The following is a 17,790-nucleotide window of genomic DNA, read 5'->3' on the forward strand; positions in this document are numbered from 1 at the left end:
TCTGCATTGGCTATCTTGTCAGGTTCGAGCAGATTTTAAGGTCCTGCTGCTCACCTACAAGGCTTTAAATGGACTGGCACCTTCATACGTCTCCGACCTTTTACATCTTTATGTTCCATCTGGTGCTCTCCGATCTCAGGACTCTGGCCTTCTAAAGGTTCCTAGAGCCAGAAAAAAGACTATTGGAGAGCTTTTTCCTGTTTCTGTGGAACAACCTCCCTCAAGATATTCAGCAGGCTGCTCTGTGGAGGTTTTTAAAACTAAGCTGAAGACACATTTGTTCTTACATGTCTTAATTCTGTGGCTTTTATTTATTATTTATTTTATCTTTTTAGTTTCAAATAGTTGTACAGCACTTTGTTTGAAAGTGCTTTATATATTATAGCACTTTGAGTTATTATTATTATTATAATTATCATCCAAGAGCATTTGCTATATCGAGGTCTTCAAAGCCAACGTAAAGAGTTATTGGTTATATTTAGGCACTCTGATCCTTACAGGTGTGTACTGTCAACATACAGAGTCCCTTATAAAGGTTTTAAATACGCCATATTTAACTATCTTCACTGTCAGTAGATTAAGGTCATATAGAGCTATTTAAAACTGTTTGTTTGTTGTTAAATTGCCATTACTTGTCCTGACAACACATCAGTCTCTACACAATAGTATGTAGGGATTTTAAATAACAGGTTCGCACTTCTGACCTCTCCTCCAAGGTCAAATAAGGTCAAACTGTCAGAAAAATGTTTTTATCTTTAAAACGATGATTAAAATGACTCTGCCTTTGTTTGTTTTGGCAACATTTAAGAAATAATAATGGTTAAAGGGGGATTCAAATAATTGTCTGGATCCAAATATCATGTCACCTTTGACCTCCGAGCTCACTATTACGTATATATAATCATCATATCTGTCTCATATCAAAATTTGTGATCTCCCATGCAAGATGGCGGCACGTAGGCAGCCAGCAGCCAGGAGCTCACAGTTTCACAGAGCATGTGTGAATGATTGAGGGTAAACTTGGCTAAACTTTAGTGTCTCTGTGTGATCAGACTGGTGAACGGTAGGATCACACTCACACACTGGAAGCTCTGACTGTGCTGTGCAGAGAGCTCACAGTGATCATCGCTGCAGTGTACGTACCACCTGATGCTAATGTTAGCATGGCGTCCTCCCAGCTGTACACCGTGATAAACAAACAGTGCAGGTCTGTCCTGAGGGAATCTGTATTGTCGCTGGGGACGTCATCCAGGCTGGAGTTAAGTCTGTACAGGAGGATATGTTGCCTCATCAGGAGATGAGACTGTACAGCAAGGAGGTTAAAAAACTGGCAGCATGGTGGTGTGAACACAAGCTCAACACAAGTCCAACAAAGACATCCTTAGGATCCTTGTTACCACAGCACCATCGAGGGTGTCCTCAGCCACTGCATCATGGTTGGTGGCAGCTGCAGATCATCGGCTGTGCCCATCTCTGAAGGACTTAACTAGCAAACAGTGTCTCAGAAAACTTGTCTCACCTGTTCAGCCTCATGCCCCCTGACAGGAAGTACAGGTGTTTAATAAGTAGGACAGCCAGGCAGAGAAATGGCTGACCGCTAAGCCCAGTGAATCCACCTACTGAGCTTCACCACCACCACCCCCCCCCCCCCCCCCCCCCCTCACCTGCAGTCACAACGCTGCCATGTTACATGATGGTACAGAACACTAGAATAACATGGTACAATGTTCAATATGACTCACACTCTGTGGCTGCTGCTACCCACCAACAAGTGCATATTTTTTAGTAGAGCAGTGTTTTTCATCTATTTATACTTTTCTATTAGCTATTTGTGTTGTATTTGCTCTGTGAAATGGATCATGATGAATGGATGAATGTACAGCTGGTCTGCTCACTGTACGAGGCCCAAGTACAGCGACATCTAAGCTGATCTTTGTTTTTAAGGTCAAGTTGTTCATGTCCAGGTGTTTACAGAACAGCCTTATTATCCAGATCTGCTCCTTCCTGTTCACAGACTAAATGAAAGCTGTTCCCTTAAAAGTAAAGAGAGAGAGAACTTTGGTCACTGGGTTGTTTGTTGTTTTGGGTTTTTTGCCACCTTGCTGTGACATTGTTGCCACTAACTGCTACATAATAAAAGATCATTTTGAACCCTGAGCTTACAGCCCAGCTCAGCTGTGGTCAGTCATTTCTCTTTCAGAGATTTTGACTTTTCAAAATAAATTTGGATGAATGGGCCTTTTTTTAGATGCTAGTGTGTAAAATTGTATGTATATTTTCAAAAAGCACAGATAATGAGGGGTATTGTGTTGTAGGCTACTTCCATTGTAAACATGAATCATGAGGGTTAAGTACACAGTGAAGTCGAGCTGATGCCATCATGGTGCTGTGTCACTGAGCTGTCAGAGGTCCAGACTGAGTTTACTAAGTCAGAACTAGCAGGTAATTACAGACTCAGCCTCAGAGGTCAGCGATACATGAACCCATCAAAGAATGACAGAAACAGTGCAGTAATGACCTGCTTTTAAAGATGTATTAAATCAATTATTTCAGTTTTAATTAATCAATGGCACATTAGTTAAAGTAAAAATCAATATAATCAATATAAAAATGAGAAAAAGACACAATAGCACAGCTGTCATTTTAAATATTTTCACAATATGTTTAGAATATGATATCTAACAAATCTGTTAAAGTCAGTGTTGCTCTGGTAAATCTCCCAGTACGTGGATCTTCCTTCATAGGCTTCTATAATATTGATTGTGCGGCTGGGATGATGTGTTGACATGATAAATGGACTTGTATGTAGTGGTCACTTTGTTCACAATACCACCAACAAACTGCTGTAACGAGGGCTGTTTAATATAACCATATAAGAACATCTATCGTTTGTTTCATGGTATCGCAAAATAAACAGTTACGGCTGTTTTTCATGGTTTTGATGGTCACTGTAGCAGCAGTTCTCTCTCTTATATTTAAAATAACCACTACGGACGGACAAGGGCCTGATTTTACGAGTTGATGTCAGTAACAACGACGGTAAACCCAGCGTGTGGCTCCGCCGTCTGCTTGTTTGTTTTCCATATAAACCTTTCACAATAAAGCTGAAGATCCTGTTGAAATTTTTCAAAATAAGCTAAAATGATGACAAAGGACCAGTCCAAACAAATCGAGGACCTTGTTCCTAAACGCGGGGCTGCCTCTGTAGCATGGACATGGTTGGTTATGAAAAGTCTGACACGGACCAGATAAAACTGTACTCTGCAAATTATGCTGCAAACGGTCCCCACCTCAGACTCAAACACAGCAAACCTCTACAACCGCCAACGCAAGAATCACGCCAAAGAGTGTGGAGAGAGTTTACTGATGAGAAGAAAAGAAGAGCCGCCAGGTGCTCCTAATACACCTTAGACTCAAACGTTAGAGCAGGCTTTTCCCCGCAGCACGCCGCATAATAAATACTCACAAAGAAAATGGCGGCCATTACAACTCCTATCTAAAACACTCTCCAAAACACTCGCCTCCAGCTACACGACGCCCAGCTGGAAACACTTCATACAAGTCGAGCTGCCCGAGATTCACAGAATTTACAGAAAAGTAACATGTTTGTGATTTATATGGTTGTCGTTACGATAAATGTCTTATATCAGGAGATTTTGGTCATATCACACAGCCCCAGCTTTAACGTTTCATTATAGAGTGAAATGAAATTGTGTTTTTGTGACAGGCTGTGAGGAACAGTGTCTGAAGACGTCATTTAAGACTGAATCTTTGAAGTTTATCCCTGAATGATTCATAGGTTGGTGTTCAGTGGTTGGACAAACACAACATTTCTCCAAAAACTGGTGAAAAAGCTCCGGGGGTGTACGGGGGCACAGTAGATGCTTCTTCATTGTTAGCGAGCCGCACTGGAACAGGGGAATCCACCTAGGGCTGCTCAATTAATCGAATTTTAATCTCGATTACGATCTGGGCCGATTATTAGCCCCTCCCTCGTGCTTTACTCCCGCGCTGCTCCGTGTGGCAAATCGAGCGCACCTCTCTGCATTTTGAACGTGTCACAACAATTAAGATCAGCAGTCCCTTTTTTTTTTTTTTTGCGCCACGGACCGGTTTATGCCCGACAATATTTTCACGGGCCGGCCTTTAAGGTGTCGTGGATAAATACAACAAAATAAAACTAGTACCGGTACCGAAAAAAAGAAGATTTATTCATAACACACGTGAAAAGACCCAGGAAAACCGAGTTAACGATAAAAACGATAACAAAATAACGCTGAAAACCGATAAAAACCCTGAAAACTATACATTTCACACCTGAGCCTCAACTCTCGCGGCCCGGTACCAAACGACTCACGGACTGGTACCGGTCCGAGGCCCGGGGGTTGGGGCCCGCTGATTAAGAGGACCCGAGGGAAGCTCGGAAAGCTCAGCAGAAGTTATTTGGAGAGGAGAGTGACTGCTGTTGGTTAAAGAGGTAAAAAAACTTGAGTGGTGTGGAAACATTATGGGTTCTGAGTCAGACGTGGATCAAGTAGACACAGTGTGTAAACTTTGCTACAGTGTCGTAGCTGCACCACAGAGCAACACTGCAAAGTTCACTAAACATAGATGTTTACATTTTTCATTTATTTTTATATTGCAAACATTTGCACTATTTTATATTATTTTTTGACAATCTTTAAAGTCATTATTCAACACATTATTATTGTTAAATAAATATCGTCAAATAATCGAGATCTCAATATCAGTGAAAATAATCGTGATTATCATTTTTGCCATAATCGAGCAGCCCTACATCCACCTGTAAGCTGGATCTTGTGGAGGAGATGGTGTTTGAGTCAAGTGCTGCCCTGTCCCCTCTGTCAGGTTTGTCCGGAGCTGGCAGAGGGTTTGTCCTCAGGTGACATGATATTCTGTACTCAGAGAGCGTATGAGTGGTGCTACATGCTCTAAGAACCCTTTTAAATGTAGCCTCATGGACAGTGTTAAACCTGTACAGGGCTCCGTGGTCTAAATGTCCTATTTAACCTCCTCGGACCTGCGTCCACATATGTGGACATCACATTTTGGGTTGTTTAGACCAAAATACTCAATTTTGCTCTACAAGGGCCTGATATGCACTTACGAGGACATTATGCTGCCACTGTGCTATCAAAATATTAGACGAACATCCTCATATGTGGCTCTCAGAAACAAAAGTCCGGTAAAAAAATAAATAAATCTGGTAATTCTTTGTTTTTACATTCATCGGGTCCCAATATGCACAAATATGAAAGAGAAATGAATGAATGAAGGGTTTGGGTCTTAGGACCTTTTATTTCAGTCATGAAAGGATCACTGCAGGTAAATACTGATTTAATTACAGTGTAGTCATTTACTGTTTTGTGAGTAACGTGTATATTTGTGCAAATAACACAAAAAAGGTCATAGATGCAGTTAGGTTAGGAAAATGTATGAATGTATGACCTATATTTATGCTTTAACCTGTAAGTATTCGACACTTCATACTTGTTGACGTGATCGGGGGGAGGGCAGGATCTGCAGGTGTGTGTGGGTTCCTGGTTACTGGATGAGTGATTGCAGTAGTTTGACTCGGCGTCACGCGCTGGTATCAGATGGATCCTCAGTACTCATTCACTCTGCTCTGCTCTTTGTTTCCTACTGCACACTCCCCCCTGCTTAGTGTCTTGGTCGCTGTTGCCCCCCCCCCCCCCCCCCCCCCCCCTCAAAAAAAAAGAAAAAAAGGAAACACCCCCGTAATACCACCCGCACACAAACAGAACATGGGGGTTGGGGTTTGCATGTTGTTGCATACCCCCACCCCTCAGGCAACAGCAGAACAGGAATTGATTAGTGGTATGTCTTAAAAATAGATGACTGGTTGTCATAGCAACCCCCACAATGAGCTGTTGTCTCATTTAATAAAGAGCAGTCTGTGCATAAGGTGTGAGTCGCCTTATGCGCTGTGCGTCCACAGACGGCAGGTGAAGGCGTGCGCGATTGTTGTCGTATTTTACTCGCGATCGATTATTCAGGAACAAAGCATCAGCATTCTCCTCGCAAGTCCAAGTCTGAGTCTTTATCCCACAACCATCGAGTCCTTAGCTGCTCCCCACTACCAATTGCAACTCTGTTGCTATGGGCGGTGTTCTGATCGGCCTCATTAGTATCAAAAAGTAGCCACATGCAAATTTTGGTCATATTCCCAGCAACCCTGTCATCAGCATCTTCACACAGCCAACTGTGTGTGTGTGCGTGTGTGTGTGCGCGTGTGTGTGTGTGTGTGTGTGCGTGCGCATTGCTGCTTTAGTGTGTCTGCTGGACCAATGAGCTAGGCTCCTTCCTCCTGCAATCACAGGAAGGTTTTATTGTTTTCTAGCACACGAGCTGAAGAAGCCAGATGGTAGCTGACTCTGGTGCTTTCCTGAAGGATGGTTGATATGATTAGCAACAAGGCGTTTCCACCATACAGCAGCAATGACGTTACTGTGGATGGGACACAAGCCACTCGGGACATTTTGTTTCATTAAGGTCCAACAACATCAGTGGAAGAGAGGCGCTTGTGCTCCAGGTCGTTAGCATTGTCATATCGTCAGTCAGTCTATTTATGCACCAGTTTGTCAATGAGACGCAGAGACAAGAAGAATAATATCTCATTTTTTAATGTTTTAGGAGAGACTTTAACACGTTTTAATATTCTTGACTTTTGCTCAGTGTGTTTTGTCAAAATTGTCCTTATTCTGGTTGAGAATGATTAAGCTAAGCTCCTGTGGGACCAAAATAAACAGACCAACTGGTGATGGCTAACCAAGCTGACAGACTAGTGGTGGGAAAGTATAGGATGCAGTGATACCAAGCTGTGTTTGCTATACCAAGTTACAGCAGCACGAGGAGCTAAGAGAGGAGATGGGTGCTGCCTTCACCTTGGATGCTTCTCTATGTGCCACCTGCGCTGGTCCAACCGTGACAGTTTATTTGCTGGTCAACTATTAGTGCTATGATAACAACATGGAGGCAATTGGAAACAATTCAGCCACAAAGTAGCAGACTGTGAAACCACACGTAGTCACAGTAGTCAGGTTATTGATCGTCTTGTCTTTTAGTCAATAGGTGGAGCTGTAAGCAGTCTGGCTTTCATTGTGTGCGTTTGGATGGCAGCTGTCTGAAACACCTGTTTCTTCTTCTGCTCATTTGTTGATAAAATGCATGAATAACAAACCAGCAGCAGAACATCGTGAGGGGAGTGGTCCCACTTTTTCTGCAGCTGAATTCAGTGCAGAGATGTTCCCATTTGCATATTTTTGTTTTTGAGACATCTGAGAAACATCAGAATAACAACGGTCGAAATAAGAACAGGATGGTAGCTGCATCGTTAGCATCGAGTAACAGAGAGTGGAATAAGCCATAGCAGCAGAAGCACAAAGTACATCATCACAAATGTTCACCTGACTTGTAAAGTCCAGAAAACTCGAGAAGTCCGAGTACAGTCTGTGATTCTGTTGCACTAACATTATTACGTTTGCGTCATGTGCTGTGCATACTTAAAGGTGTCCTATAAGCTTCAGTGTCTGCAGATATGCTGTGGTCCGCTTGGCTCTAAGCAGCATAGATTTTGGGAGTGCGAGGCTCCGAGCAGACGTTTGCATGCCTGAGTGTGACCAACTGCAGTGCACCTACTACGTATGAATTAGAGATGGCACGATACCACTTTTTTATGTCTGATACCGATGCCGATATCATAAATGTGGATATCTGCCGATACCGATATGAATCCGATATAGTGTGTTTTTATTCAATAAAACTGTTTTTTTAATATCTTGCTGCATTTTGTATAAGTTCATACTCAAGTTAAAAAACAACAACAACACTAAAGCTATTCTGTTATACAGTGGGGCAAAAAAGTATTTAGTCAGCCACCGATTGTGCAAGTTCCCCCACTTAAAATGATGACAGAGGTCAGTAATTTGCACCAGAGGTACACTTCAACTGTGAGAGACAGAATGTGAAAAAAAATCCATGAATTCACATGGTAGGATTTGTAAAGAATTTATTCGTAAATCAGGGTGGAAAATAAGTATTTGGTCAATAACAAAAATACAACTCAATACTTTGTAACATAACCTTTGTTGGCAATAACAGAGGTCAAACGTTTACTATAGGTCTTTACCAGGTTTGCACACACAGTAGCTGGTATTTTGGCCCATTCCTCCATGCAGATCTTCTCAAGAGCAGTGATGTTTTGGGGCTGTCGCCGAGCAACACGGACTTTCAACTCCCGCCACAGATTTTCTATGGGGTTGAGGTCTGGAGACTGGCTAGGCCACTCCAGGACTTTCAAATGCTTCTTACGGAGCCACTCCTTTGTTGCCCGGGCGGTGTGTTTTGGATCATTGTCATGTTGGAAGACCCAGCCTCGTTTCATCTTCAAAGTTCTCACTGATGGAAGGAGGTTTTGGCTCAAAATCTCACGATACTTGGCCCCATTCATTCTGTCCTTAACACGGATCAGTCGTCCTGTCCCCTTGGCAGAAAAACAGCCCCATAGCATGATGTTTCCACCCCCATGCTTCACAGTAGGTATGGTGTTCTTGGGATGCAACTCAGTATTCTTCTTCCTCCAAACACGATGAGTTGAGTTTATACCAAAAAGTTCTACTTTGGTTTCATCTGACCACATGACATTCTCCCAATCCTCTGCTGTATCATCCATGTGCTCTCTGGCAAACTTCAGACGGGCCTGGACATGCACTGGCTTCAGCAGCGGAACACGTCTGGCACTGCGGGATTTGATTCCCTGCCGTTGTAGTGTGTTACTGATGGTGACCTTTGTTACTTTGGTCCCAGCTCTCTGCAGGTCATTCACCAGGTCCCCCCGTGTGGTTCTGGGATCTTTGCTCACCGTTCTCATGATCATTTTGACCCCACGGGATGAGATCTTGCGTGGAGCCCCAGATCGAGGGAGATTATCAGTGGTCTTGTATGTCTTCCATTTTCTGATGATTGCTCCCACAGTTGATTTTTTTTTTAGATTCACTCTTCCCAGTCTGGTGCAGGTCTACAATTCTTTTCCTGGTGTCCTTCGAAAGCTCTTTGGTCTTGGCCATGGCGGAGTTTGGAGTCTGACTGGTTGAGGCTGTGGACAGGTGTCTTTTATACAGATGATGAGGTCAAACAGGTGCCATTCATACAGGTAACGAGTGGGGGACAGAAAAGCTTCTTACAGAAGACGTTACAGGTCTGTGAGAGCCAGGGATTTTCCTTGTTTGAGGTGACCAAATACTTATTTTCCACCCTGATTTACGAATAAATTCTTTACAAATCCTACCATGTGAATTCATGGATTTTTTTTTCACATTCTGTCTCTCACAGTTGAAGTGTACCTCTGGTGCAAATTACTGACCTCTGTCATCATTTTAAGTGGGGGAACTTGCACAATCGGTGGCTGACTAAATACTTTTTTGCCCCACTGTACCTGTATGTAAAGTAAAAAAAAAAATACACTGCACCCAAAATATTTCATAGTTCAGCAACTGATCAGTCTAATAAAGTTAAACCTGCTCCATCCTCCCTATTCTGGTATTTTAAAGAGTACTTAGCAGAAATATTAAGCAACCTGACTAATAGGGTTGCAAACTCCCAGCAAAAGAAAATAGGGAACCACCCCCCAACCTCGACCTCATGATGCTTAATCGATGTAATCAACTTTAATTTGATGCAGGGTGAAAAAAATACACAGAAATAAATTATTTTTCAAGAATAATTAAATAGATTCAACATCTTTCTTCAACAGAACTGCAGACTGCACAGATGGTACTTTCCCAAAGGAAAAAGTACTATAGCTTACTAGGGTATATTAGACTTAACAGTTACTATATACAGTAAAAGAAATACAGAAAAGCTGATCAGCTGATCATTGATCAGTTTCATGATTGAAGTAGCAGCAGGAGAGAGAGAGAGAGAGAGAGAGAGGCAGTCGCTCCATATATCGGTTGTTAAGCTTAACGCGGGAATGCTTTACAAACATTCAGAGATGAACTTACACACTTGCTTTACTTCTCTCTGAGATAACTTCCTCGGATATGAAATGTTTGCTAGCAGGCTACAAACACACACAGCCGCTCAATCACGTGACCACACTGCTCCAACGTGCTACGGTTATGAGCCGAGTTACGCCGTGTCGCAAGTTTTGTGAGGTGCTTTTTTAATATTTAATGGATCGGATTACATTTTTTATTTCTCTCCGATATCCGATCCAGTAATTTAGGTCAGTATCGGACCGATACCGATACGTAATATCGGATCGGCCCATCTCTAGTATGAATACAGGCCGACTTTAACAGGCACGGCTGCTCGTCTGCAGCCAAATCAGAGGTTGGATTTGGACTTGAGGTGCTAATAGTTTAGTATAACAACTTCCATATTTACAGTTGGATGAAACAAATCAAATCAGTGAAGCGATTGGATGTCGGGCCTGACGGATCAGACTCGCATCCACCGCCGAGTGAAACCATCAGTTTGAACATTAAACACTTTCCCACAGAAACAGGACAGAGTGGACAGAAGACAGGAGGCGGTCGGGCAAATGGATTTTCACGATGAACGTCGAGCTGCAGATTCAACCGCGCGCTCGCTTTATTACGATTACACCCAAACACTGTTAATCTGGCGCCACATCGACAGGACGAGACATCAAGGTTATCTCTGCCACGGATTTCCAACAGCGCCGTCAGTGAGGAAGAGTACGGGTTTAATTGTGAGGAGAATGTTTTAGTAGCAGCCTCTGATTGACAGCTCTTTGAATAAACGTGTGTGTGTTTTGGGGGATGGGAGGTGGAATTACAAGTTGGCGTCATTTCAGGAGAGAGCTGCTGTCTCTGCCTCTAGCCCTGCACACACACACACACACACACACACACACACACACACACACACACACACACACACACAGCAATAAAGAGAAACCCTCTCTGTGTCTTGGTTCCCGTCCCTCCTCACGTGCACACACGCTGTTGGCTGGTGTAACGTGAACAAACGAAGCGCTCGGCTTTGGCGGCATCGACGGGGCCCCTGAAATTAAGCTTGTGTTTATTTTTGCAGTGAAAGAGGAGGGAGAGGAAAAGATGAGCGTTTGAGGAGTTGGGGGAGGGTAGAGGAGAAGGGAGGAGTGTTTCTTTGTGGTACTGTACTGCTGGAGTAGGAGGGAGGATTACAAAACTCTGCCCTCTATCGGAATGCTGAGCTGCATGTGCGTCTGTGTGGACGCCGTCTATCTGCTGGTGCGAACGGGAAGCATTCCTTGGAGCGCCACAGTTTTCCAGTGTGACAGATGTTTAATGTTTTATCCTGCCGGGGGTTTAGGAGAGGTGTGATTGTACATCTTTTCTTCTCCATTATCGGCCTGGCAGTGTGTTGGAAGGGTGTGGTGGATGAAGCGAAGGGAAAGTGTTTGTTTATTTCTTTGTCTGGGGGCACTGCTGACTGTAACAGTCATTATATTATGTAAAGCCTGGCAGCAGTAACCAGGGGGAGGGGAAGTCTAAGTGCGAGAGCGCTGGGTGCCAGTTACTGACGTGCGGAGCGAGGCAAACCGTGATTGGCTTCTCGGCGCAGATCTCTGGCTCATTAAACGCGGCGAGGCGGCCGGATCGGCGGAGGGGTTACACGAGCCGCTCGTGTTTGTGCTCCAGCAAATGGAGGCGACGACTCCGCCGCTGCGTCACAAATTAATTAGAGGAAGAAGTGGCGGGCAGAGCCGTGTTGTGGGAGCAGTGAGACTCCTCCCTGTGCTGAAGAGGCAGCTGTAGATGTAGATGTGAGGTCACTGACACGAGGAGGAGGAGCAGATTAGAGCGGTGAAAAGACAGCGTGAGGGCACGCCACGGTGACGCCAGCAGGTAGAAGCTGCCAACAGGAAGTGACCAAGTCAAGCAGTGTGCGTGTGTGTGTCTGTGTGTGTGTGAGCGTATGTGTGTGTGAGCGTATGTGTGTGTGAGCGTGCGTGTGTGTGTGTCTGTGCGTGCGTGTCTGTGTGTGTGTGTCTGTGTGTGTGTGTGAGCGTGCGTGTGTGTGTGTGTGCGTGTGTCTGTGTGTGTGTGTGTGTCTGTGTGTGTGAGTCTGTGTGTGTGCGCGTGTGTGTGTGTGTCTGTGTGTGTGTGTCTGTGTGTGTGTGTGAGCGTGCGTGTGTGTGTGTGTGCGTGTGTCTGTGTGTGTGTGTGTGTCTGTGTGTGTGAGTCTGTGTGTGTGCGCGTGTGTGTGTGTCTGTGTGTGTGTGTCTGTGTGTGTGTGAGTCTGTGTGTGTGTGTGAGCGTGCGTGTGTGTGTGTGTGTGAGCGTGTGTGTGTCTGTGTGTGTGTGTGTGTGTGTGAGCGTGTGTGTGTCTGTGTGTGTGTGTGTGTGTGAGCGTGTGTGTGTCTGTGTGCGTGTGTGTGTGTGTGTGAGCGTATGTGTGTGTGAGCGTGCGTGTGTGTGTGTGTGTGAGCGTGCGTGCGTGTCTGTGTGTGTGTGCGTGTGTGTCTGTGTGTGTGTGAGCGTGTGTGTGTCTGTGTGTCTGTGTGTGTGTGTCTGTGTGTGTGTGAGCGTGTGTGTGAGTGTGTGTGAGCGTGTGTGTGTGTGTCTGCGTGTGTGTGTGTGTGAGCGTGTGTGTGTGTGTCTGCGTGTGTGTGTGTGTGTGTGTGTGTGTGTCTGTGTGTGTGTGAGCGTGTGTGTGTGTGAGAGCGTGTGTGTGTCTGTGTGTGTGTGAGAGCGTGTGTGTGTCTGTGTGTGTGTGAGAGCGTGTGTGTGTCTGTGTGTGTGTGAGAGCGTGTGTGTCTGTGTGTGTGTGAGAGCGTGTGTGTGTCTGTGTGTGTGAGAGCGTGTGTGTGTCTGTGTGTGTGAGAGCGTGTGTGTCTGTGTGTGTGTGAGAGCGTGTGTGTGTCTGTGTGTGTGAGAGCGTGTGTGTGTCTGTGTGTGTGAGAGCGTGTGTGTGTCTGTGTGTGTGAGAGCGTGTGTGTCTGTGTGTGTGTGAGAGCGTGTGTGTGTCTGTGTGTGTGAGAGCGTGTGTGTGTCTGTGTGTGTGTGGTAATCGGAGCAGTGACCTCCAGACTGGGTGATTAGCATCCAGGAGAGCAGAGGTCAGAGGTCAGAGGTCAGCTCTCAGAGCTGAAGGATTGTAGTTTCATTCTTTGTGTTCATGTTGACGACTCACGACTTCATACATGAGACTTGCTCGAGGTTCTCCACGCTGGACGTTGTTCACCCATAGCTGCTGGGGAACATGTGTATTTCCTTACTGGTTGGCCGTGGTTCTTGGAGGTTGCTGGTTTTCACTCGGAGTCTAAGATCTCCACACGTTTCTCTGCAGTCACTACAGAGCGACTGTAAAAAGTGCAGCTCAACCAGACACAGAGACCTTCAAAGTCAAAGTTGTGCCTCGGCGCTGTCTGGCCTCTTTCCTCTCAGCTTTGCCGACATGCAGAAGTCGTTCATGCTTTAAACTATTCTACAGTAACCCAGAGGAGACGATCACTGAAACATGTTGTGTTTAATCTGAATCCTCCATCTGAAGGAGTTTGCTGTCAGCTTCGCTCCTGCTCTTCATTACACACTGGTTTGTGTGTTTTGTCACGCTAACAGTGGAACTTAGCAGGGACAGGTTTGCCTTTAAACTGGTCTATGATCTGATGGGGTTGTGTTTGTTGCTCTTTGCTTTTTCTTATCGATTGATTAATTTCTTTATTTTTCCCAGTCTACACAAAAACAGTATTCATCATCGAGCGCCATGCAAAGCTGTGTTCTCTGTGTTTACATCTGCATGACATTATCTGGGTTAGGAAACGTGTAGAAATATACAAATGTAATCATGTTAATACCAGATTAAAAGCAGATTCGAGCTCTGATCGCTGGGATAACTTGGAGTTGTTCCGCGTGGTTTCAGAGGAACGTGGATTAACTTTGCTGGGAGGAGAGAACATCTGGAATAAGGGTTGGGAAGGATCGGAGGCTCCAGAGTCGTCCAGCTGTTGCACCCAGTGTGGTGGATAACTGTACTCATGCTTTAGGTTACACAGAGGAGTGTGTTTGTGGCGGCTCTGCTAACCTGTCTGCCCTCTCTTGTTTCTAGGATGGAGCAGATGTCTGAGGAGGCGCTGAGGCTGAACCTACTTAAGCGAGGCCTTGAGTCAACCAGTGAGCGAGAAGAGGCGTTGGCCAAGCGCCTCAAAATGGAAGGTCACGAGGCCATGGAGCGCCTGAAGATGCTGGCGCTTCTTAAACGCAAGGACTTAGCTGACCTAGCAGCCCTGGATGTTGCAGGGAGCTTGGGAGATGGAAAAGGCCCCGGAGCCAGCAGCCTGCATCATCAGAGCCTAATGGGCGCCGCTTATGAGGAGAAGTTAAATGGAAGTCTGAGGCTGGGAAGCCACAGTAGCCCCGTCGGACCAAGTAAGAATGGGAAGGAGAACATCCTGGATGAGCCAGTCGACATGAGCGCTGGGAGGAGGTGGTGAGAATAAACATTTTAAACAGTAAAGAGCAGGAATGTGTGTTTGTTTACCTGAATCCAGGCATCGTTTATTTGATTATGTGAAGGAAAATAGCAGTTCAGCTTAGCAGCTAGTTTTACTCTGCAGAAGTAACCAACGGGTGAAACCTCAGCTGTCAATGAAAGTCTTCACTTTTGTCCTCGTTGGCACATTTTTGGCCACCAAACTGCAAGAACTGTCCACGGCACACTGTCTCTGTGGCTTTTACATGAGTACAGAGGGACCAACTTATTCCACAGGTTCAGTGAGAAATCTGTGGAATAGTCCACAGTGTTTGGTGCCAGCTCGGCCCTACAGAGCAGGGTTTATATGTACACTGTGTGCATGGTGATAGCAACGGTTTCAACCACACGGAAAGTAACGAAAACTCTAAAGGGGCCAAATTACTAAACGGCACAAAGTAACACAGGTGTAGCAAAGGTGTGGTTAGTTTTATGGGTGTTTTACAGTAATGACAAATGCACATGCAGCAGGGCAGCTGTAAAAATCAGTCAGTATATATAACATGGAACAATGACAGGAGGGCACCACTAGCCTACATGTAATTTAGTGTTGCTCTACAGTATATTCAATCATTGATAAATGTGTGACAGTGTACATTACTGTTTCTGTCCCCAAACCTTTGTGTTTGGAGCTGCTGAAAGATTTGCTTTTAAGTTTAAGAACATGGACGTTAGAAACGGCCCAGTTTGTTTGTTATTCTGCTTTTAACCAACGAGCACGACTAAAGATTCACAACCTGTAAAGTAGGGCTGCACGATTTTGCATAAAATGAGAATCACGATTCTCTCACGATTTTCTTTCCCAGTATAAATATTTATTGCGCTTATTAGCTGCACATCAACTTCGTAACAGTTGAGACTGAACATAAAAACAATAAATAAACATAAAAACAACAAATGTCTCGACACTGCGTGTATAGAGCAGGTAGTGCAACAATAGAAAAATAGTTGCGGGACGGCACTGTGTAGCGTTTGTCTAGGGTGTTGATCGTTTTCCTGAATCCCTCGTTTTGCACAGTGTTGATGGAGCCATATCTTTGGTCAGGTGATAAGTGATAGCCTCCGTAATTTCTTTGTGCCTGCGGGAGTTCGACGTGTATAGGGAAGCGCTGTATAAGGTTCCCGTTATTGATGTTTGGGTGGTTGACCGGGACGGATTTTCTCCTGTCACTTTCTCGTCATCCCTGACGTGCTCTCCGTTGTTTTTTCCTGCTAATTTTAGCAGCCAGCTTCTGTATCACGTGGTATAAGGCTCCGCCCTCGTCATTAGTTGAGCAGGAAGAGTGAGCGCTTGTTTTCATGCAGATTACGTCCCGGATCAAAATGCGGTACAATCGTCGTCTTTTTTTTTTTTTTTTTTTTTAAATCGTTGTCATTTGGAAATGAGATCGCACATAAGTATGAATCGAGATCGCGATTTTCTAACGATTAATCGTGCAGCCCTACTGTAAACTGACTTCTATTGAACCTACCGGGAAAACCAGCAGAACAGATGTCAAGCGACTCCACGCAGTTTAGTAAAGCTGTCGGATCCTGTGATGATGAAGTACGACTTTAAATGCTGACTGCACTTTGTGTTTGATCTTTTTTTCTTACCAGTGATGCTGATCATGACAGACGAACTCCGTCACCGGATGTTATCATCCTGTCAGACAACGAGGCTTCCAGTCCCAGAACGACACCTCGGCCCGAGGAGCGCGTGCACAAGGCTAACCTGGACATGTTCAAGGTAAGAGGCCGTCACAGCACTGCTGACAAGGGTGAAGAAATAGACTGAATACGCTGTACAAGTCCTTTAACGCTGGTGCATAAATCCAGTGTAGAGGTCGCTCAGATATTTCAGGATGCTACACTTAATGAGACCTGGCTTCACACCCTAAAACCCTGCAGCTAGCTTAACCCTTTAAAGCCGGTCAGAGCAGCACGCTCTGTTTTGCGTAACTATTTTTAAATCCCTGTAGCTCTGCAACCACGTGAGCTAGCGCAATAATTTTTTTTGCATATGAAACCGGAGGAGTTGTACTTACATCTTATGCCATCAGCTTGTCCTCGGTCACAGTTTCCTTCCACATATAGCTTTGCAAAAACTGCATAAAAAGCACTTGCAGCAACAAAAACATAATATTCCAGAAACACGCTTTGCCGATCCGATCAGCTGTTTGTAACACTTCCTACATTGGAATAGACGTCAGCGCGAACTATCGCATGTCCACCATGACCTGCCCGAAACCAGAAGTGACGACATTTTCGTGGAAATGTAGTTTTTTACCATCAAGGCCTCATGAGCCTATACTGGTGTTTTTAAAAGTTATCTTTGACTTTATGACTTTCTGTGTGGTTTCTGGGATGCTTAGGACTCATATTGCACTGCTGGAAATAGTTTATTTTGATGCATATGCTGCTTTTTTGCAAATTTGCATTATAATATTTATTTTCGTTTTTCCTGCAGTGTATAAAAATTGGTGTATTTCAAAAATAAAACTATGAAGACACTCAAAATAAATTTCCTGTGGTGGGAAACTATTTTGTGCAACTTTTTTGTATTTACAGTTTTGAGGGATAAGCCTCTTAAATTTCTCTAACTAGAAATATATGTTAAAAAAACAAAAATGATTTTCAATTTTTTTGTAGTTTATTGCACTTTTTTGCAATTTATGTAATTACTATGCACTTAATGCAGACATATTATTAAAATCTAGGCTGTAATGGTTGTGTTGATGTATAGCAACTTGAAATGCTCCCAAAAATGGCTCCACAGCATGTAAACATATAATATAAGCTCTGGCAGACTTGGTTCTATGGTAGGTCTTAAAGAGTTAAGCCCTGCGGTCGGGGCGAGTGATGGTAGCAGGGCCACTGTTAGCTCACCCAGCAGATTGTCCTGAGCAGCAGGGAAACAGGCCGGGTGGGTGACGTGAGGAGGAAGCATAGCCCTGAACTGAAGCTGCCGATATACCACCAACCAAGAGTGATACCAGGAAGTCCTGATGGAAGCTTTTCTTTTTCACAGCAGCTGTTAACACAACCAATCATTCGTACATGTACAATGACAGTAAAAGGCAATTCTGTTCTCTTAAGGAGGTGATGGACTTGTGTGGGAGTAGAGCTTGGGTAGCTTCTCTGTGCGGTGTTGTCACAAGGTTTTCAAGAAAGGACCAGTGGAGGAGTCACTTTCCAAAAGACATCTGCTGTAATTTCATCCTGTATGTCAGAAGATCCAGAGTGTGATCAAAGTGGTGGATGGACTATAATGAGTCTGATTATAGA

General features: G+C 44.5%; 1 protein-coding gene across 2 annotated transcripts in view; it reads left to right on the plus strand.

The window, feature by feature from the left end:
* gatad2b (GATA zinc finger domain containing 2B) overlaps positions 1-17,790 on the plus strand; it is a 47,668-nt gene that overhangs the window by 19,978 nt on the left and 9,900 nt on the right. Inside the window, exons 2-3 of one of the 2 annotated variants that reach the window (XM_087834542.1) lie at positions 14,101-14,478; positions 16,123-16,252. In XM_087834542.1, the coding sequence (XP_087690668.1) occupies positions 14,102-14,478; positions 16,123-16,252 (507 nt within the window). In that variant the 5' untranslated portion in view covers position 14,101. Of the gene's footprint in view, positions 1-14,100; positions 14,482-16,122; positions 16,253-17,790 lie in introns of both variants that reach the window. The other variant, XM_087834541.1, reaches the window with a different exon arrangement.

This window comes from Neolamprologus brichardi, chromosome 22 (genome assembly GCF_056152115.1).
Source record: "Neolamprologus brichardi isolate AB-2024 chromosome 22, ASM5615211v1, whole genome shotgun sequence".
NCBI classification, from domain to species: Eukaryota; Metazoa; Chordata; class Actinopteri; order Cichliformes; family Cichlidae; genus Neolamprologus; species Neolamprologus brichardi.